This window comes from Camelina sativa, chromosome 8, assembly GCF_000633955.1.
Source record: "Camelina sativa cultivar DH55 chromosome 8, Cs, whole genome shotgun sequence".
In the NCBI taxonomy this organism is placed as follows: domain Eukaryota; kingdom Viridiplantae; phylum Streptophyta; class Magnoliopsida; order Brassicales; family Brassicaceae; genus Camelina; species Camelina sativa.
In genome coordinates, this window is record NC_025692.1 from 18,349,217 (window position 1) to 18,371,567 (window position 22,351).

Sequence of the window (22,351 nt, forward strand, 5' to 3'; positions counted from 1 at the left end):
ATGTAGGACTGTTATGCTGCAATGTTTTCCCAAAAAAAAGTACTTAGTCACTGCTTTAAAACTATCAAAATTAACCTTAACTTATCTCTGTACAAAACTGATAGATGTTACCTGAATTTGTTGAGTAGGAGACTGTGAAAAGGATTGTGAATCCTTCTGAGGTTTCTTCAAAGGAGCTGGGGGTGTTTCTGCAGAATCTGGTTGAGAAGGAGACATTGAACGTGCTGGTGTTTCACTGTTTACTCCGCAGAACATTACCCTGTGTGCAGGCCATGCTATAAAATACTTCAAACAGTCCTCAAGGATTGTCAGTTTAGAATTGGGCCTCCATAGAAATGTGTCAGGTTCATGCACAACATCTAGGAATATTTTAACAGCTTTTGGTCCAATAGGAACTCCATTAACCAATGCGTCCTTATCGCAGCTTTGCCACCGACCTTCTGCCACAACTTCTTCATCATTTGTTCCCCAATGTAGTAGTCTGCAGTAGTTGATAGATTATGGGCTTGGACTCTAATAAACATACGCAGAGAAGAAGCTGATTATGGCTATCTGAAATGTAAAATTAATGGTAAACATATGAAAGAAACTCAAAACGTACCTTTAAATCAATGTCTTCTGGTATCGCATCGTTTATAACAATAATAAAATTATGAGGCCATGCAATCATTGATCCAACTGCTTCTCCAACAATATTCATCTTAAAAGCAGGTCTCCAAAGCCATGCATCTGGAATGACAGCAGTTTGCAGCAACACCTTACAAAACTTAGTCCCTAAACGAGTAGCGATGACGTAGTCATCAGGATCAGATGACATGATTAGTCGCTCCGCAACTTTAGCATCACTACCAGACAAATCATGCAACAGACATTTGGGTTTTGCATTGTTGGTGACACTCTACAAAGTGATATGCATAGCAGTCAAAATTTAAAACCAGCAAACAGAATATATCTGGTATGAGCAAATTTCAAGTACTTACTCTTTGAGCAGAGTTTTCGGCTACTTCAGCTTTAGTTGTTTTCTGTGAAATAAAGCAAAACCAAAACCAGAAATAGAATTCCCTATTAATATATTATCAATACCAGTTGACTATTAAAATAATTACATAAATTAGTAATCATGGCTATCATACCTCGTTATTTATTTTAACAATTTGTTCTTGCAAAACCTTTACTTGATTCTCTAAGTTGACTTGGTTTTGTTGCATATCAACAAGGTGTTTGCTCTTGACTTGGAAACAAGCCAATTTAGTCATACTCATCCCTCTACCCATTTCCCGCAGTCGTCCTGGTTGATCAGGACCTAAAACCTGTGATAGGATATCTTCTTTTGGGTTTGTTGATGTTGATGAGTGACTCCCAGAAGCAGCAAGCTCGTTTGCCTTTCTCTGAATATATGACAGACTCTATTAGAGATAAAGAACAAAGAGAAACCATTACGCACAAAGATGGTTATATACTTACAATCTTCTCCACATCAACAACTCTTTGGCAAAGATGGTTGAAAAATGAGCACAAGCGTGAAATTACAAACCTTAGACCTTTAGGCAGCAAACGTCTAAGTGCAACAGGTAGTAATTGTTGCATCAAGACATGATAATCATGATAATCATGTGACTTAAGACTCATTACCTTGCACTCATCTAATGATATGCAACTGGATATATTAGAAAAATATCCATCCGGACCTTTGAAGTTATACAGCCGCTTACAAACTACTTTCTTTTCTGCCTTCGATAGAGATCAAGGAGCCGCTGGAAGGTAGATACGTTTACCTCTTTCTTTAGGATGCAAATCCTTTCTAATGCCTAGAAGTTGGAGATCTTTGCGAGTCTTTCGGCCATCCTTTGATTTCCCACAGTGCAACAATGTCGTCACAATGCTTGCAGCCACATTTCTCTCCACATGCATCACATCTAAATTATGTCTTACTGGGAGGTCCTACACAATTAAAGTAAATACAAGTTAATGATATATTGATTAGCTATGAAAACTACATAATTAGAGCAAAAACAGAAACATACCTCGCAATAAGACAACTTGAAAAATATAGACATTTTTTCCATCTGGATAACTCCTCCTCGTCTTTTTCCTCTTCCTCAGACTCACTGTCATCATACTCATCAGATGAGAATGACTCAGTAGCAGCAGTCTGCTTTCTCTTCTTCCCACTCTCTTTCTTATTCCCAAAATAATTTTTGAAATTTTTTAAGAGGACAGAGATATTACAACCAGTTAATATCCTAGCCTTCCTCCCATGTTCAGCTTTTCCGTCAAACCAAGTCTTCTTCCCCCGATAACTTTGTGTTGGTGATAGACCTTTGCGATGGCACATATAGACATGTTTCCTACTATTACTCAACCACATACTGTCAGTGTCTTTTCCCCATAAAGAACAACCCATCTTACCTTTAACTTTGCATCCAGCAAGATTTCCATATGCAGGGAAATCACTAATAGTCCATAAGAGCATTGCTTTTAGTGTGAAAGTGCTCTTACTGAAAGCATCGTAGGCTATCTCTCCTTTACTCCACAAATGGTTTAGATCCTCTATTAGAGGTTCTAAGTAAACATAATTGCTATTACGAGGTTGTTGCGGCCCAGGAATCAACAAGCTAAGCATGATGTTCTCCTTCTTCATACATAGGTCAGGAGCCATATTATAATTCACTAGCAAAACTGGCCAACAATTGTATCTGCTGTTCTTCATGTTGAAAGGGTTAAATCCATCAGTCGAAAGTCCCAAACGGATGTTCCTTGGTTTAGCAGCAAACGCAGGATATTTGGCATTCATCTGATCCCATGTAACATAATCTACAGGGTGATNTAAATAATAATAGTAGATAACTACAGCTAGTGGTCCCATACCCACTAGCCACCTAACCACAAACACAACCAATAACGANCCGCAGGTCCTTGGCAAGTTGCTCAGACCTAAACATCCTCTTCAGGCGCAGTATAATTGGAAAATACCTTAAAACTTTATGGGGGACACCTTTCTTTATTTGACCAGTGTGCATGTTTACCTTCCATCTTGACGCCTTACACTTAGGAAAATTGTCAAGCTTCTTCAACTTCTTCCTGAATAGACAACAGTCATTAACACAAGCATGAATCTTCTGCTAACCCATATCAAAAGACTTGAGAAACTTCTTCACTTTATACATTGATGTATGTAGAACATTCTCCTCCGGTAACATGTCTGGCAAAGTCCCTAGAAGATCGTTGAAGCTTTTGTCTGACCAGCCATTTTGTGTCTTGATTCTATACAGTGAAACAATGGCTGGTAATTTGCTATGATTTGCACACGTAGGGTATAAAGGGGTTTCATCATCTGCTAGTTTTGCAAGGAACTCGTCCTCTTTCTTGTCATCGGCATCACCCTCAGCATCATCCACTAATTTACCCTTAGCAGCTAACTCTTCATCTAAGTATTCAGTAGCTCTATATAACCCTAAAACCTCTTCATTCCACTGACAAACATTGCTGTCTACTGAAACCACTTCTCCATGATGATACCACTCCCTCTGTATCTTGTAAGCCTCATCCATTCCCTTACTTACTGAAACGACCCGACCCGTTTTTTTTTTTTTTTTAATTTAATAAATAATAGATAACTACAGCTAGTGGTCCCATACCCACTAGCCACCTAACCACAAACACAACCAATAACGAAAATAACAAATACCAATATCCAATAAATAATTCAATAAATAATAACCAATAACCAACATTAATTCCAAATCATAACCTAATGATCCAAACAACATAAACCAGAGAACCAGCAATCCTAAGCAACATTCTAGGACTCAACTCTAGCCACCTAGNTTGAGAAACTTCTTCACTTTATACATTGATGTATGTAGAACATTCTCCTCCGGTAACATGTCTGGCAAAGTCCCTAGAAGATCGTTGAAGCTTTTGTCTGACCAGCCATTTTGTGTCTTGATTCTATACAGTGAAACAATGGCTGGTAATTTGCTATGATTTGCACACGTAGGGTATAAAGGGGTTTCATCATCTGCTAGTTTTGCAAGGAACTCGTCCTCTTTCTTGTCATCGGCATCACCCTCAGCATCATCCACTAATTTACCCTTAGCAGCTAACTCTTCATCTAAGTATTCAGTAGCTCTATATAACCCTAAAACCTCTTCATTCCACTGACAAACATTGCTGTCTACTGAAACCACTTCTCCATGATGATACCACTCCCTCTGTATCTTGTAAGCCTCATCCATTCCCTTACTTACTGAAACGACCCGACCCGTTTTTTTTTTTTTTTAATTTAATAAATAATAGATAACTACAGCTAGTGGTCCCATACCCACTAGCCACCTAACCACAAACACAACCAATAACGAAAATAACAAATACCAATATCCAATAAATAATTCAATAAATAATAACCAATAACCAACATTAATTCCAAATCATAACCTAATGATCCAAACAACATAAACCAGAGAACCAGCAATCCTAAGCAACATTCTAGGACTCAACTCTAGCCACCTAGCATAAGCCAGACAACCAAGCGAACCACTAGAACATCCTCCTCTTCATTGCCTTGATTCCACGATCACACATTGCCTTTACCTGCACCACAAACACATATTGAGATGCATGAGTATTTGATAAACACTCAGTGAGGCAATCCTCTCATCTACTGGGTTATACACACAAGCAACAATGATATCAATGATCAAAACAATCAACAAACAAGACATACAAACCAGGAAATCAAACATCGTCTAGCTGGAAGGGAGGTGTCGACCGACACTACCCCACAGTGTCGATCGATGCCCAATTTGCTGGTGTCGATCGATACTCTCTCTGTAATCGCANCACTTCTCCATGATGATACCACTCCCTCTGTATCTTGTAAGCCTCATCCATTCCCTTACTTACTGAAACGACCCGACCCGTTTTTTTTTTTTTTTAATTTAATAAATAATAGATAACTACAGCTAGTGGTCCCATACCCACTAGCCACCTAACCACAAACACAACCAATAACGAAAATAACAAATACCAATATCCAATAAATAATTCAATAAATAATAACCAATAACCAACATTAATTCCAAATCATAACCTAATGATCCAAACAACATAAACCAGAGAACCAGCAATCCTAAGCAACATTCTAGGACTCAACTCTAGCCACCTAGCATAAGCCAGACAACCAAGCGAACCACTAGAACATCCTCCTCTTCATTGCCTTGATTCCACGATCACACATTGCCTTTACCTGCACCACAAACACATATTGAGATGCATGAGTATTTGATAAACACTCAGTGAGGCAATCCTCTCATCTACTGGGTTATACACACAAGCAACAATGATATCAATGATCAAAACAATCAACAAACAAGACATACAAACCAGGAAATCAAACATCGTCTAGCTGGAAGGGAGGTGTCGACCGACACTACCCCACAGTGTCGATCGATGCCCAATTTGCTGGTGTCGATCGATACTCTCTCTGTAATCGCAATCCGCTCGAAGCCGAGAGTCGAATCTCGCCCCCAACCTCCTCCAAATCGCCCAATACTCATAACCCAAGCCAAATACGTCTATAGGAACCTGTAGCAACCAATCCCAGCAAGAAAAACACACAAAACAACAACAAACAAGCAAGAACAATGAAATCAAAGGCTTAGATTAGCCATGGTCATGCACTCACCTCTTTGTAGGAAGATTCAGACCAACAACAACGAATCCAACCTTCCTAGCAAGCTTCAAACTCCTTCATAGCCTTGGATCTCTCAACAACAGCAAGGAAATCTCCCAAACTCTCTCTAGAACCTCAAAACACTTTTCTCTCTTTTGTTTTCTCAAAAACGGCGTGAGACAAAACAAAACACGACCTAGGTCGTTTTCTCCCTATAAAATCTTGGTTCAATGGTTTTCCCTAAACCAAACCGGTCCAAATCGATAATTAAATCGAATTGGTCGAACCAGAGAATATTGGTGTCGACTGGTGTCGATCGACACCCATCCCAAAAACCAATAATTGGTTCGCGGATGTTACAATTCTCCCCCACCAACATAGATTCATCCTCGAATCTCGAACAACCATCAGCCAAGGACTCCCGTGCAACCGTCTCCACGGCCCGCACTCCTCCGACCGATCTATGAAAGGTCACCTCTAGACGATAGACTCACGCTCTAGGCATTATTTGCTCTCGACTTTTGGACTTTCCTTTACTCAGAGGCCTAAACCTTGAGTTTTTATTGGGTCCTCATCAGGCCGAAGCTTGCATCTTGTCCTGTGGGAAGGTTGATAAAAGGTGAGGACCAGGGTTCGAGGAACGCCTGGCGCACCAATAACGTGCTGGTGGATTGGGATATCCACAGTGATGGGTTAGGATCGATGCCTTGCAGGGCCAGCTTGGGGTCCGTTGGGACGACTAGCAGTGAGGCTAGTGGGGTCCGCAGACGGTCCGTTGGGACAGCTAGCAGTGAGGCTAGTGGGGTCCATGGGACGGGTTGTTACACTTACTAGGTGATCTACTACTACACTGCCTAAATGTCGATCAACATTGCGACAGTCCGTACATGGGCATATTACCAACTGATCAGATCCTCCTATAGCATCAGTAACCTCTATAACAAAATTTAAAGCACTAATCTCATAAGCAGGATCAGTCTTTCAGTTCATGCCATTGAAAACAAAACAAACTAAATCAGTCATGCACAAATTAACCACTAACCATTATAATTTATTTATGAAAAAAGTAATTACCTGCATAGATGAACCATCTTTTCTCCACCATTTTATATGCTACCCTTATTGAGAAGTGAGAACCGTCCATTCAGTAATTAAAACCAGCATGATTCAGGCAGAAACATAGTACATGTGCAATCCACAAAACAATCAAATTCACAATAAAGTTTTGCTTAACTAAACACAAAACTTATCAAGCTCTAAACGGGGACTAACCTATTGAAATTGGGTGAAATCCAGAAAGAAATTCCTCCAAACCACGAGTACCAAAACCTGCAAATAGAGAACCCAAATTACTGACAAATTTCGATATAAGACAGATCTAAACTTCAAATCTCTAAATAAGACAGAACCCTAACTATGAAATCTCTAAATAAAACAGATCTAAACTTGAAATCAGAAGAACCCTAATTGAGAAAATACTGAATCGAAAAATCCAATGAAGCAAACCGACTGAAATGCGATTCGTCGGCGCAGAAGATTGTTAACAGAGGAGCTTCGTCGGCGGATAAGAACTCACTAACAAAGGAGCTTCGTTGGCGAAGATGATTGTGGATATTATCCGGTGAACTGGGGTTAGATTGACCGTCGTCGACTCGTCGGCGGATAGCTCGATGAAGTGAGAGATGAACTGAGAGATGAAGTGAGACTAATGGCTTTTTTTTTTCATTCTAAGTTTTAAGTAAAATTTTATTAAGTCTCGCGGGTGGAGTGGGAAAAGAGTCACTTTTACTACATTTTACTAAGTCTTTGGCGGAAATACTGATTTTTGGTTCGCTCTTACATATTTTTATGTTTAGCGTTTTAAAAGCGCCATTATAGAGCTCCATTTTAAAAAATTTATCAACGATAACACTTGCGAAAACTGCGCTATAGTTTTCTGCTATTAATGCCCATATTTCTTGTAGTGGGTGTTTTGGAGATTACCTTCGGAACTTCTTTGCGGTTTTGTTATTGTCTGGTAGTCTTTCAAGTCCTGCTCATGTATGGGATGAAACATTGGAAATATTATCTGAAGATATTGAGAGGAAAAAAAGATTAGAAGTCAACAATCCAGGTTACATATTTTTCATATTTTGAATTATTTATTGTTTTTATTGTTCTTATATATATGTTTTATCCTGTATATAGTTCAAGAATTAACTTCCGAAGAGAAGATGGATTTCACACTGCAAGAAATAGAGCTCAAACTACTATCAAATGGAAGTTCCCTATCATCCTTCGAAGAAATGCCTCAACCTAACAGAGATGGTATGGCTATCTCTAATTGTCTAATAGCCGATGAAAGGAGATACATCCGTGCAGAAGAAGCAAAAGACCATGATGCATGGATTAAGATGCTGACTGACGAACAAAGACTAATATATGATCAGATAACGGATGTCGTGTGCAATAGACAAGGAGGTGTGTTTTTTGTTTATGGTTTTAGAGGTACTGGGAAGACATTCTTATGGAGTACATTGTCTGCCGCTGTTAGATGCAGAGGTGAAATAGTTTTAAGCGTTGCATCAAGTGGTATAGCTTCTCTTCTTTTGCCTGGTGGTCGGATTACTCATTCCAAGTTTGGAATCCCTATTCACCCTGATGAGTCAACGTATTGCTCAATTGATCCTCGGTCTGAATTAGCGGATTTGATTAAAGAAACATCACTTATTATATGGGATGAAGCTCCTATGATGAGTAGATATTCTTTTGAATCTCTTGATTGGAGTCTATATGATATTATTTGCAACCCTGAAAGCAAACCTTTTGGTGGCAAAGTTGTTGTTTTCGGTGGTGATTTCAGACAAGTATTACCTATTATACAGGGTGCCGGGAGAGCTGAAATTGTTTTGGCTTCTTTAAATTCTTCTTATCTTTGGGATCATTGTAAAGTGTTAACGTTGACCAAGAATATGCGGCTACTCAATAGCAAACTAAGTTATGCCCAGTCAGAAGAGATCAAGGAATTTTCGGAATGGTTATTAAATATTGGTGATGGAAAAATAGCCGAACTTTATGATGGTGAAGCTATGATTGATATCCCAGAAGAGTTTCTTATTACTGATGCGGACAATCCAATTGAATCTATTGTCAGGGCTATTTATGGAGATCCAGCCCTTTTGCATGAGGAAAAAGACCCTAAATTCTTTCAACAGAGAGCAATATTGGCTCCTAGGAATGAGGATGTCAATAAGTTGAAGCTATATATGCTTGAGAAATTCAAAGGTAAATGTCTTAGTTTGTCATTTTTTTTTCTTATCACTACTCAACATAGTTTAGTTATCTTTTTCAAGCGAAATGAGGTCGGAATACATGTAGTTTTTACAGCAGATCACGTCTTTATACCAAATTGTTTAGGTCAAGAAGTGGTCTACCTAAGTGCTGATATTCTTGATCCCACAGATTCATATTCAAATACCAACCCGGTGTTCTTACCCGACTTCTTAAATTCCATTAACATATATGGCTTACCAAACCATTGTTTACGTTGAAGATTGGAGCACCTGTCATGTTGCTAAGAAACTTAGATCCGAAAAGAGGTTTGTGTAATGTTACAAGATAGCAAATTACTCAAATGGTTGATCATATATTGCAGGCAATTGTCATTATTGGTGATCGAATTGGAGATATTGTACTTATTCCTAAAGTACTTATTACCCCGTCAGACACGAAGCTTCCTTTCAAAATGAGGCGGAGACAGTTCCCTATTGCTCTTGCGTTTGCAATGACAATCAGCAAGAGTCAAGGTCAATCTCTAAGTGAAGTTGGATTGTATTTACCAAAATCGGTCTTCTCACATGGTCAGCTTTATGTTGTTCTGTCAAGGGTTACATCCAAAAAAGGTTTAAAAGTTATCATTCTCGACAAAGATGGTAAGATCGCGAGACAGGCACTTAATGTGGTGTTTAAGGAGGTTTTTCAAAATTTAGTTAGATAGTGTTTTGTCTTCGTTTGTATTTTTTTGTTGTTTACTACAATCTTTTTGTAGCTGTGTTTTTTCATCATATAGTTATTTAGTTCCAGATTATGACATTATAATCCGTCGTTTTCTCGCAAATAAATTCGAATACATTGTCGTGATTATTGTTGATTTTAATAACTATTTACATTAGTTATGGTATTATAAGTATTTACACATTTTACAGAAATTTATGATAATTATTCTATCTCCCCTTAATTTAAGTCAATCTGTTAGTTCAAGATCATTGATTTTCGGTAAACAAATATACTCTTGATTAGTTTGAAACGTTTCGGCCTAATAAAGTACATCTATTTTCTCTAATGTTTTAATTATGCAACTATTCATTGTATTTAACATTGAACGCTGTCAATATATTGCGTCGTTTGTAAAGATATATAAATCACCTACACTGAAAGTTAATTTTCCTGTAATCTTCCTTTTACTTACTATACAAACTCCGCAAATTTAATATTACCGGCAATGGATGAGTTCCACATGATTTCTTCTTTGTCACCAAAAATTACTGGCTGGCGTATTTGTGTTAAAGTTCTTAGACTTCATGAAATCTATTTATCATCTGCGAAGTTTGTATTTGCTCTAATTTTGGTTGATTCCAGTGTAAGTTTTCGGTTGTCATTTACACACCTAAATCATCGGTATTCTTTTGTAATTATGTTTCCGAATATTTGTTACACAGGGAACACGTATTGAGGCTATAATTCCTTCAGACTATGCAGCATTATACAAGAAATGGATTCAGGAGGGTGAATGGAAAATCTTCACAACCTTTGAAGTTTGTCTAAACCCCGAGCCTATCAGATCTACAACTCATCCTCTTGGTATTAAAATTCTGCCTCAAACTGTGATGACTAATTCTTTACCATTGAGTAATATTCCTTTCAATCAATATACTCCTTTCGCCTACATCATTGAGGATACGGTCAACACTGATGTTTTGGTCGGTTAGTATCATAAAATATTTATTCCCATACTTTGATATTATACGGTATTCTTATTCTTTTAATACATCAGTGATATTTATCTTTAAATTATTAATTCTTTTGTAGATTTGATAGGTAAGTTATTTTCTGTTGGAACGTTGAAAAAAGAATCCAATATCGAAAGTCTGTCATTTTGTTTGAAAGATAAATTGTAAGTCATATGTCTTTACTTTTCCCCCTCTTATTTTTATACACTTTAATTCTCCAATTTGTTATATTCTCACTTTAATGAATTATATTTTACACCAGTAATGATATCCTGCATTGTGAGGCGCTGTCTAGAACGGCAGTTGAATTCGATGCTAACTTTAGGAAGCATGGTCGTATAAACATGTTTATTATACAAAACTGTGGCGGAATTTCTAAAGTGTTTCCGAATCTGGATATCTCCGGAATGGATTAGATTTTTGTTTAATTATATTTTGCTTTGTAGTCATGATATCGTACAATCGTTGGAAAATATTTCCAAAACAATTTTATTGATTTAATTTATTTTGCCGTTTTATTTTACTGATTCGCAAATAGATTTCTTCAAATGTTGCTTATCTTATTTCCACGTTGTTATCTATTAAAACAAGCAGAATTGTATATAACATTATGAGTAATTGTATTAAAATTATAGAAGTTTATATTTTATATATTTAAACCTATCATGTGTTAATAAGGCATACAGTTAGTTATTAGTGACGTTTTACTTAATACGTAGTAAGATACCATAATTACAAAAACTAATTTTACCGGAATAGTCCTTATTGTTAATATAAGATTGATTCAGTTCGCATATACTAGCGGATAATCAGTTTCATATCTGTCCAGATCACAAATTGTGATTTTTAATTAACATAATTGTTAAGATTGACAGAAGATTTTATACGGCCATGATACTCATCAGAGTATTATATAATTCAAGTTTGATTCCTCAAAGTAAATAGTTTTCATCAACATGGCTGTTAAAAAAATATCAAACACTCATTCTGATTTTAGGTTATCTGATTGGCTTGCTTTAAATCATTCAAACCGTTTTGAAGAAAGTCGGGTATTCCCTCAGGGCTTAACATGGTTCACATTGGATAATAGATCCAATCAGTGGGTTACAGAAGTGGTTATAATTACATGCCGCTATTCATTTCACTGGTGAGAGACAGGATCCTCAATTTGAAATTGCTTTTTAAATTTTCTTGAAGCTCCAAAATCCTATGATGACTAAAGAACAATTTATGAATTCCTGTTTGATTCTTATGATGAAGCATCAATCCCTATGGGATTATTAGAATAGTAACTGTTTCCTTCGGTTTTTGATTCTCTATTCTCAATAATAGAACACAAAGTGTGTTTCTTACAATTTTCTTTTAAATATTTATTCCAGTGTTTACATTAATGATAATATCAATGTATGGTTAACTATGTTTCAATTTATTATATGCTTTTATTTTTCAATTGATTTATAACTTTTGTTTGACCAGTTAGTCCAATCATATTACTTAAAATTGACCACCACTGCATAGTAAGAAACATAATTAAAAGAAAAGTAACATGTATACATATATACTATACACTATTATATTATTATGACAACCAAAACATACTGCCATTAATAAATTTAGTATATACATAATAATATATAAAATTTTGATATCTATATATAAATATATAGATTATGATTACATACTATTATTATATAATAATATATAAAATTTTGATATCTATATATAAATCCACATTGTCCAAAGCTGGGAGTCGGACTGACTCATCATCTTCTAAGGAAGTAGTATCCCTAGTGGCTTGACCATTTCGGTTAGATTTCTTCATTCCTTGAGTGAGTGAACAAAGAGGGAAAGCATGGAACAAGAATCGCCACTAAAGAGAGCCACATAACCTTTTTGAATACACAGCAAGAACAGAGAAACATGTTGAAAATATTGCAGGGTGCAGAAATCCAAAGGCGTAAGAAAGGAGAGTCGCAAGAAGGAAAGTATTTGAGGAGGATTAGACAATGAGAAAAGGGTGAGAAGGGGAGCAGAAATGACGTGTGAATTCGTCGGGGGACAGGGAGCACCGCTGCTTTGTCCATTGGAAACTTTGAACATTACTTGAAAAGGAAAGAAAGGGTGGGTGAGATCTATTCCAATTTGAAAACATAACTCATTTTAGTCATCTTGGATTCCATGCCTGAGAGCACTTTTTCACATAGCGAAGACAATGTTATGGGCTCTCCTGCATCTTTTTTTTACAACTATCATCACATACTTCATATAATAAAAAGTATTTTGATTTTTTCATATAGCTTACAATTAAAATTTTTGAAAACAAAAACATTACATTTAAAGGATTGATAGTGGGGATGTGTCCATTGGTTAAGTCCACTTGACTCCATCTTCCCCACTAGAATTCGACTGCACTAAATCGTGTTATACCACATAGTAGAAATTTGGCTATTGATCGAGGTTTGTCGGTTTAAAAATGTCAACAAAAAACAGGGATTGATAGTTTAACAATTATTGTTATATCTGCGTTAGCCCGCTGAAACATTTTAATCCGATTTGAGGAGAAGTAAATGAATAGGTTTGTGAGTACGAACCTAGTATATGAGAAGTTATATCGTAAGTGTAAGTGTGTAACAAATGTACATGACACATAATTTTGATCGTCATGTATGAAAGGCGTGTGTTACGTTGAAAGTGTGAATCTTTTATATTTAGAAATACATTATTTTCTGTAGATTTTTCGATAGGAAGAAAACTAAACGAGTTTTTGCAATGTGAAACGTTAAGAATCGTCAGGTTTCGAAGGCCGGTAATTAGCTTTTTAACTACCTCCATACTAACCAAAGAGCATCGCAAACTCAACCTCTTGAGGCTTTGGAGGTAACGCACCATTTCCCTGGTATTGTATTCTGCCAAATAACCCAAATATTTTAAGTTGGTTAGGATACTAAAGCTCTCTCCCACAGCTTGAAACCTAAATATCCCGGTGAAAGTGTGTTCATGAGCGATTGATCAATGTTTTCAGATTTTTCCATTGACTGAAAGCAAACCGCAATGAATTCTCGGTTTGATAGGACCAGATTGGTAAAGCAAGTTTNGAAGGAAAGTATTTGAGGAGGATTAGACAATGAGAAAAGGGTGAGAAGGGGAGCAGAAATGACGTGTGAATTCGTCGGGGGACAGGGAGCACCGCTGCTTTGTCCATTGGAAACTTTGAACATTACTTGAAAAGGAAAGAAAGGGTGGGTGAGATCTATTCCAATTTGAAAACATAACTCATTTTAGTCATCTTGGATTCCATGCCTGAGAGCACTTTTTCACATAGCGAAGACAATGTTATGGGCTCTCCTGCATCTTTTTTTTACAACTATCATCACATACTTCATATAATAAAAAGTATTTTGATTTTTTCATATAGCTTACAATTAAAATTTTTGAAAACAAAAACATTACATTTAAAGGATTGATAGTGGGGATGTGTCCATTGGTTAAGTCCACTTGACTCCATCTTCCCCACTAGAATTCGACTGCACTAAATCGTGTTATACCACATAGTAGAAATTTGGCTATTGATCGAGGTTTGTCGGTTTAAAAATGTCAACAAAAAACAGGGATTGATAGTTTAACAATTATTGTTATATCTGCGTTAGCCCGCTGAAACATTTTAATCCGATTTGAGGAGAAGTAAATGAATAGGTTTGTGAGTACGAACCTAGTATATGAGAAGTTATATCGTAAGTGTAAGTGTGTAACAAATGTACATGACACATAATTTTGATCGTCATGTATGAAAGGCGTGTGTTACGTTGAAAGTGTGAATCTTTTATATTTAGAAATACATTATTTTCTGTAGATTTTTCGATAGGAAGAAAACTAAACGAGTTTTTGCAATGTGAAACGTTAAGAATCGTCAGGTTTCGAAGGCCGGTAATTAGCTTTTTAACTACCTCCATACTAACCAAAGAGCATCGCAAACTCAACCTCTTGAGGCTTTGGAGGTAACGCACCATTTCCCTGGTATTGTATTCTGCCAAATAACCCAAATATTTTAAGTTGGTTAGGATACTAAAGCTCTCTCCCACAGCTTGAAACCTAAATATCCCGGTGAAAGTGTGTTCATGAGCGATTGATCAATGTTTTCAGATTTTTCCATTGACTGAAAGCAAACCGCAATGAATTCTCGGTTTGATAGGACCAGATTGGTAAAGCAAGTTTCTCTAAATTCGGCATCCTGAGAAACAAAATCACAAGAAATAAAAATAAAAACGTATGAGAGGCACACCATGCACATGCAAGAAAATCTGATTAGATGATTGATGAGATTTACCTCTCAGCAGCGAATTTGAGACCTGTTTCTTGTATATAAGAATTGAAGTGAAAGAACAAACTCTTCGGGGCCATGCGGCTCAACCTGGTGATCTCAATTAATAGATTCATGAGACTTATCCCGCCTTCTACTTCAAAAAAAGTCATGAAAGAACCTGGAGATGATTTTAGACAAAAGATTCTTATGAAGGCCTCCATCGTCGTCAACCTGAAGCTTGTAAAAGAATATTGGTCGTACTTTACTCTTAAAGACAAAACTGTTGGAAACATCTAATTCTTGGAGCTTGGTGAGGTCGACGGTGTTCCACAAAGCTCCTTTTTGTGAGAGGCAAGGAACCAAGAGATGCAGACACGTGAAGCTCTCATGGTAATGTCCATCAAGTTGAGCCTATTGAAGATAAGTTCAAGTATGTCTCTGTTTACATCTGCCCATTTTGAAACTTCTCCTAAGCTCTCTACCTTCTCCATCACGTTACAACTACATACAAAGGGAAAAAAGGAGAAGAAAAAATGTTGAAATCATTGTGGATAGATGGATTCTTGAATTTACATAAAGAAGAATATGGTAACATATAGAAACAAAACATTATAGTGTCCTACAACACCAAAACTGCAACTCTACTTTCACGATCTTTAATTTAATTTTGTGTTTAAGAAAAAAAACAAAAACAAAAACAAAACCAAACAAGCTATGTTAGGGTAAAATGATTCGAATATATAGTCAGTTCTTCTTGTAAGCACTTACAGACTTACTATTCGGTTGTGATTTGAGGTTCAATTATAAGCAAAATACCTAGCTACTTAGGAAAAAGTATTTTAAAAACTTTTTCTACAAAAAACAATAAACAAACAGAGCACCCTGCCAAAGCGAAAGCATCATAAAAAAAAACACTATAATCAAACCAAAAAGAAAAATAGTAGTAATAAGTCATCTATAGCAAGGTGATAGACGTAGAAGAACTACCTTGCTTAGCTCTTAGGTCATATTCGTGGCGAGTTCTGGCTACGAGGAAATTTTGTTTTGTGAAAAAGTTAACTAGGGTTTTTTTTTCTTTCAATTAAGTTAAAATACCAAAAATATCCCACACTTCCGAGTTTATTGGACTGTATGGGCCTGTTGCCTCTCTATTTCAACTTATATAGAACTTAGAACATCAAGGGAGACTTAGAGATATTTAGGGTTTCTCTAAACAAAAGTGAGTGGGGGTCAGGATCATGGCGACAAGTCAATCGAAGAAGAGTAAAACTGAGAACAATTCTCTTGAAATCTTGAAAGAGATGAACTTCGATGATGTTCCTTTGGAACTAGCGATGGATATATTTATGAGACTGCCTTTGAAATCCGTAGCTAGGTGTCTCCTACTCTCAAAGTATTGGACCGGAGTGATACGGAGTCGAGATTTCATCACGTCTTTCCAGGTTAGATACTCTTCGATGATGCAGCCTCGTCTACTAGTCGCGTTTATTGACTTCGATATACAACGGAACTGCGAAGTTTGGCACTTCTTCTCGCTGTCTACATCATCATCAACGTCTTATCTATCACGTGTTACATGTCCATTTCCAGAGTCTGTCTACCATTCTCATTATGTCAATGGTTTGATAAACCTAAGATATGGTCTAGATAAATGCGTAGCTAACCCTAGTACTGGTACATTCATAGCTATACCTAGAGTCGAAACCAGCAGTACGGTCGCACATAGTTTTTTCGGGTACGATCCGGTTAATGATGAGTACAAACTATTGGTGCTGTGCATGCATGAAGGATCGAATATTACAATTATCATCTGAACACCAAGTAGTCACATTGGGAGATAAAAACAAAGTATGGAAAATGATTGATTACAAAACTCCTCATGGTCCTGTGCTTAACAGTGTGTGCATAGATGGAGTTTTGTATTATCTTGCTTTTACGGGAGATAATTTGTCGCAGTTGTGCTTAATGAGTTTCGTTTTGGGGTCAGAAACGTTGGATCTTTTTACTAGTGTATCCGCAGACTTTCCAACTGCGTTTCTATATCTTTCAACTTTGATTAGCTACAAGGGGAAAGTAGCTTTAGCCACTAACACAAGTACGGATTGGGAAGTGTGGGTTTTGGATCAGCAAGCCGAGACTCTAGGATGGATGAAGGAAAGTTTCAGTATCAAAATTGGGATGAAGTGGAAACATTATGATTTGGGAGATATCAGAGGCACAACTCATAGAGGTGAGTTAATTTTGGCACCACGGTGCTATTATAATGAGTTTTATGTTTTCCTTTACAATCCAGACACGAATAGGCTTAGAGGAATCAAGGTTAATTTACACGGAGACTACAAGTTCAAGCATCGGGAGACAAAAGCAATGGTTTTTTCGGATTATGTAGAGAGTGTTAGGTTGTTGTAAGGAAGACGCTTAAATTTCATGCTTTCATCATACCTATAGACTATATAGTATTAATTATTTTTGTTTTAATTATTTTAATTGTTTTGTTAATAGAAAAATATATTAAAAATTACATGTGGGTTATTCAACTACTGGAATTATTATTCACTTGACGGGGTGAACTATTTCCTTAACAGAATTTAACTGTTCCGGTGATAAATGTGGGCCCGCGACACAAATACCATATTGAAAGTTTGATTTAATAAATTTGACACTTTGATGGTTTTAGTTGGGAATATAATAGTTTGGAGGTTTAGACTGAAAATCTTTGCCACGTTGATGGTTTTTTTATAGGGTTTTCCTCTATAGTATTTGAAATGTTTTCTTTTAATATAATATCCAGTAACCCATCTATCGGTTTTTTAGTGAATCTTAAGCATAACAATATTTCCACTGGCCAAATGGAATGAATATAATATTTGAAATGAAGGGATCCGGGATAAAACATCAACAAAGCTTTTACAAAAGATTATCAAAATACAAGCTCTTTAATCTCATCGTTTCACCAATTCTTTTCGTAAAAAATAATGTGTTGTCTCAAATATGTTAGGTCCACCTTCGCAGACCTTGCAATCGTTACCTGAACATATGATAAATTTCTCAAAGCTTCTGAGTGGCAGCTTGAACAAGATTTTCATCATGTATCTTTTTAGGATTGAAGTCCAAATTTTGTCAATGTGACAGATTAAGAATGCTGAGGTTTCGAAGACCTGTGATTAGTGATAAAATTGCTGTTCTGGTGACGGTAGAGTAGAGCATCGCGCGCAAACTATGGTATTAATTACGTAGATTTGCTCATGATAGTTAAATATATGGTAGTGAACTATGTGGTATTATTCAATTTAACAGTTGTTCTTCACCTCGTTAAAACTTTCACAATGTTTGAGTTGTCTCTACGTTAGGTTTAATGCATCAAGTTGATTTTGTTCTTGAAGACTTGCGCAAAGAGTACAAGTCGTTGATAAAATTGTACGGCACCGTGACACTCCTCTGTGATAATGTCAATGTTGCCTAAATCAAACGCTGAAAAACTATATATGATTTCCAGTTCATATTGAATGAAGCATATTATGATCTATCAAATGGAAGAACAACACATATAAGAATAATAAAGGTTGTGAAAATAGAATACGATAACTCTCTCAAACCACATCAACAAAACTTTTCAAAATTTCAGAAATCAAGTTCCTTTATCTCGTCGTTTTGCCAATGCTTCTCGTAAAACTTCTGCTCCCGGAACATGCGAGATCGATCTTTGCAAACTTGGCAATCGTATTCTGAACATGTGATAAGTTTGTCAAGATTCTGAGTGGCAGCTTGTACAACATCATTCATCATAAAATACCAGCGCAAGATTTTGTATTGTGTCAAGTTAAGGATCGCGAGGTTTCGAAGACCTCTGATTAGCAGGAGAACTACTTCAACATCGATCAAAGAGCATCGCAAACTCAACCTAGAGAGGCTCTGGAGGTAATGCACGATTCCTTCAGCAGCGTCGTTTCCCAAAATATAAAAACCTACAAGTTTCAAGTTGTTGAGGTTACTACAGCTCTCTCCCAACACTCGAATCTCGAATGAGCCCCAGGTAAAGTCATTAGCCATGATCAATGTTTTAAGGTTCTTCCACTGACTAAACGCAAACCTAAATGAGTTCAGCTCTTTATACAATGACCATGAAACTGGTAAAGCAAGTTTCTCTATGTTTGGCATCCTGGAAACAACAAAAAAAAAAAACATACATATGAGCTATATATATATTTCTATTATTTAGTTATTAAGATGAGATTACCTCTTAGCAACAAACATGAGGTCCTCCTTTTGTAAATAGGAATTAAAGCTAAAGAACACATTACACGGAGCCGTGCGGCTCAACTTAGTGATCTCAACAATTACATTCTTGAGTTTTGTGTGTCTTACTCTACAAAAGTTAAAGAAGAACCGGCTCATCTTAATTGAAAGATTACTATAGCTTAGGGCTTCTTTATCGACCCGGTATTTGTAGTCGAGGACGTTTTTTCCCTTGTGTTTGAGCTTGGTGAGGTCGATGGTGTTCCACAGTATTTTGTTGTGAGAGGCAAGGAACCAATAGAAGCATACACGTGAAGCTCCCATGATAATGTCCATTATGTCGAGCTTATCGAAGACAATGGCAAGTATGTTTTTATCCAGAGTTGACTATTCTGAATCTTCTCTTGAGCTGTTAGCGTTCACCATCACGTTGAAACTACATACAAATTTAAAGAAAAAAAAAAAAAAAAGGATAGACAAAAGCATTTTAGATCGATAGATTTTTGAATCCACGTAAAAGCTTGAAGAAGATCTATTGAGAAAAATAAACAAACAAAAAAAAAGAGTGATTTCTTACGTTTTCATATTCACAATGACGAAAGTGTAGGCCTAACTCCTAAATTTAATCCCTCAAAAAACAAAAAAGTCAGTCCTAACTTTTTTGTACACATTCCAAATTTCGTAGTTCAGAAGCATAACTATTTAGTTCTTTAAGGGCAAGTAAATATATTTTTAAAAATATGTTAGTTTTCTTTTTCCTTGAGTTATTGTAGACACTTTCCTTAAGTTGGATTTCCCATTTATTGACAATCACATTGCTAAATTTCAGTAATTCTTTTGGGTTATTGGGTCGTCATAGACAGACACTTCAAGTAAGAATTACCAATACATCAAAATTTTACGAAAATATAGGTTTCCTTATGGGAGGGTTTCCATTTACTCTAAAAGCTACTGATTTTATTTCGATTTTATAGGTGAAAAGGTAAATCAAATATTTAGGTGTACGATTATTACATGGTTTGCCCGCTGAAAAACGGACTATAGTTGTACCGAGGAAATAACCATTTGAGACACTCGCGAACTCAAGCTTACTACACAGTATTGGTTATACAACAATACTAATGAGCTTTTTTATTTGTCTAATAATAAGCCTTTTTTCCTTCCTTAAGCTTTAACTCCCAACAGCTTCTTCAGGTCCTTCTGCAGTTGCGAAAACAATGAATAATTTTAAAAGCAAGTTAGAAAACTTTGTGGCTGCCTACTCAATCAAAATAGAGTCATTTTGATGATGATAAAGTGACAGAGACATTACCTCAATGCTGAGAGGAGAAGTAGTTGGCGCGTAACGGTCAACCACATTCCCATCTTTGTCAACCAAGAACTTAGCAAAGTTCCACTTGATGCCGTCTCCAAAAAGCCCGCCTTTGCTTGCTTTCAGAAACTTGTAGATTGGTGCAGCTTTCTCACCGTTCACATCAACCTAATGCAAAAGGTAGAATCAAGTCCCAGGTAGAGAAATAATATGATTTGACAATGATTTCACTGATACTATAAAAGATTGCAACCATTCTCACATCTCATGTCTAATTTGAGTTTGAGATGGTACACAATTAGGAGGCTAGTTAACTTCTTGAATTAGACCTATTGAAATAACAACAGAAATCAAGACGAAGTTATTAGTGTACCTTGTCGAAAATGGGGTACTCAGCCTTGAAACGGGTACAAGCAAACTGAACAATCTCTTCATTAGAACCAGGCTCTTGATTCCCAAACTGGTTACAGGGGAATGCAAGAATCTCAAAACCTAAAATCCAAAATTGTAACCATCAACAACAAACACAATCATCAAAACCATGATCACAAACTAACTAACTAACTAACTAACTAACTAACTAACTAGTAACAAAGTTATATATATATACCTTGGTCTTTGTACTTCTCATAAAGCTGTGCAAGCTCAGTATAGTTCGAATTAGTCAATCCACTGCAAACGAAAACAAACTAAGTCACTAACTAAACCAATGAACCTAAAAGATCACAAAATCAAATTTTACAAAAAAAAATTTTGAAAATGTTACCATTGAGAAGCAACGTTCACAATCAAGAGAACCTTCCCTTTGTAGATGTTCAGATCAACATCGTTTCCCTTAGCATCCTGATTTCAAAAGTCAAAATCGGATTCAAACAAAATTAAACTCAGAGAAACAAACCTGATCAATTCAATCGTAAGAGAGAATCAAAAATAAAGGACCAATTAGAAACCGAACCTTGACGGTGAAATCGTAAATAGATTTGGATTCGGAAGAAGCAGCCATGGAATGATCCGATCTAGAAAGTTTAGCTCCCGTTGCGAAGATTGGAAGAGAAGTAAGGGTGATCCGATGAGAATTGAGAAAAGGTTTCGCCGATGAAAACAGAGGAAGACGCGATGATGAACGTCGAAGCAGAGGAGAACTGATTCTGGTTATATAGAGAAGACGAACGGAGGATCTAAACATTTGCGGAAAAACAAAAAAAAATAAAATAAAAAGTGAAGATTCGTTTTTTCACAAAGATTAGATATTTATTATTTTGGCTTGAACCGTTCAGTGTGGTTGGAGAATGAAATAGACACGTGGTATGAATATGAGGAAGCCACGTTGGAGATACTAGTCGGAACACTCGGGTGTGTGTGCGTGCGTACGTCATTGGTTGCGTTTATTGTGGCGGTGTGTTATGTGAACGCTGGTCCTAAATTTTGGCCCATTAACTATTATTTTTTTCCCAGATATATTATTGGATAATTCTAAAAAGAGGAGTACTATTTTAACAATTAAAACACTAGATCTTAATTTTAAAATTATGTTATGAAAGTTAGAGAAACAATTTATTATCTTTTTATTCGAAAATTATATATATATAGTGAAAGATAAAATCTTAAGTATAATGAGCCTAAATCGATTTAGACTAAGAGAACAAGGTCTATTGATCTTGTAGACTTGGACATGAATATGAGCTGGTTATGGAGATCTATCCTAAGTGATTTACAACATTCTCCCTTGGATGACATAATCGTACAAATGCTAAGAGATCATCGTAATACGCTTGGGGACGCTGCCTCATTAAAACCTTACCAGAAAAACCCATTGGGACAAAACTATGGTGAAGGAAAAA

General features: G+C 36.4%; 4 protein-coding genes and 2 pseudogenes across 4 annotated transcripts; 3 read left to right on the plus strand and 3 right to left on the minus strand.

The window, feature by feature from the left end:
* On the plus strand, window positions 7,960–9,650 carry LOC104709662 (ATP-dependent DNA helicase pif1-like). Its single transcript, XM_010426236.1, has 3 exons — window positions 7,960–8,938; window positions 9,071–9,138; window positions 9,309–9,650. Exons 1-3 carry the CDS (start codon window positions 7,960–7,962, stop codon window positions 9,648–9,650), a joined length of 1,389 nt encoding a protein of 462 aa, XP_010424538.1.
* LOC104709664 lies at window positions 10,130–10,641 on the plus strand. The gene is made up of 2 exons (XM_010426237.1): window positions 10,130–10,292; window positions 10,372–10,641. The coding sequence occupies exons 1-2, from the start codon at window positions 10,155–10,157 to the stop codon at window positions 10,639–10,641; spliced, it is 408 nt and encodes a 135-aa protein (XP_010424539.1). The 5' UTR covers window positions 10,130–10,154.
* LOC104709665 lies at window positions 14,324–15,453 on the minus strand (annotated as a pseudogene).
* Window positions 16,201–17,371, plus strand: LOC109126085 (annotated as a pseudogene).
* LOC104707457 (putative F-box protein At4g11580) lies at window positions 18,511–20,044 on the minus strand. The gene is made up of 3 exons (XM_010423814.1): window positions 19,776–20,044; window positions 19,200–19,634; window positions 18,511–19,121 (listed from the first exon to the last, which is right to left on the minus strand). Exons 2-3 carry the CDS (start codon window positions 19,532–19,534, stop codon window positions 18,584–18,586), a joined length of 873 nt encoding a protein of 290 aa, XP_010422116.1. The 5' UTR covers window positions 19,535–19,634; window positions 19,776–20,044; the 3' UTR covers window positions 18,511–18,583.
* On the minus strand, window positions 20,151–21,756 carry LOC104707459 (probable phospholipid hydroperoxide glutathione peroxidase 6, mitochondrial). Its single transcript, XM_010423815.2, has 6 exons — window positions 21,466–21,756; window positions 21,277–21,353; window positions 21,121–21,182; window positions 20,884–21,002; window positions 20,511–20,678; window positions 20,151–20,398 (listed from the first exon to the last, which is right to left on the minus strand). The coding sequence occupies exons 1-6, from the start codon at window positions 21,694–21,696 to the stop codon at window positions 20,363–20,365; spliced, it is 693 nt and encodes a 230-aa protein (XP_010422117.1). The 5' UTR covers window positions 21,697–21,756; the 3' UTR covers window positions 20,151–20,362.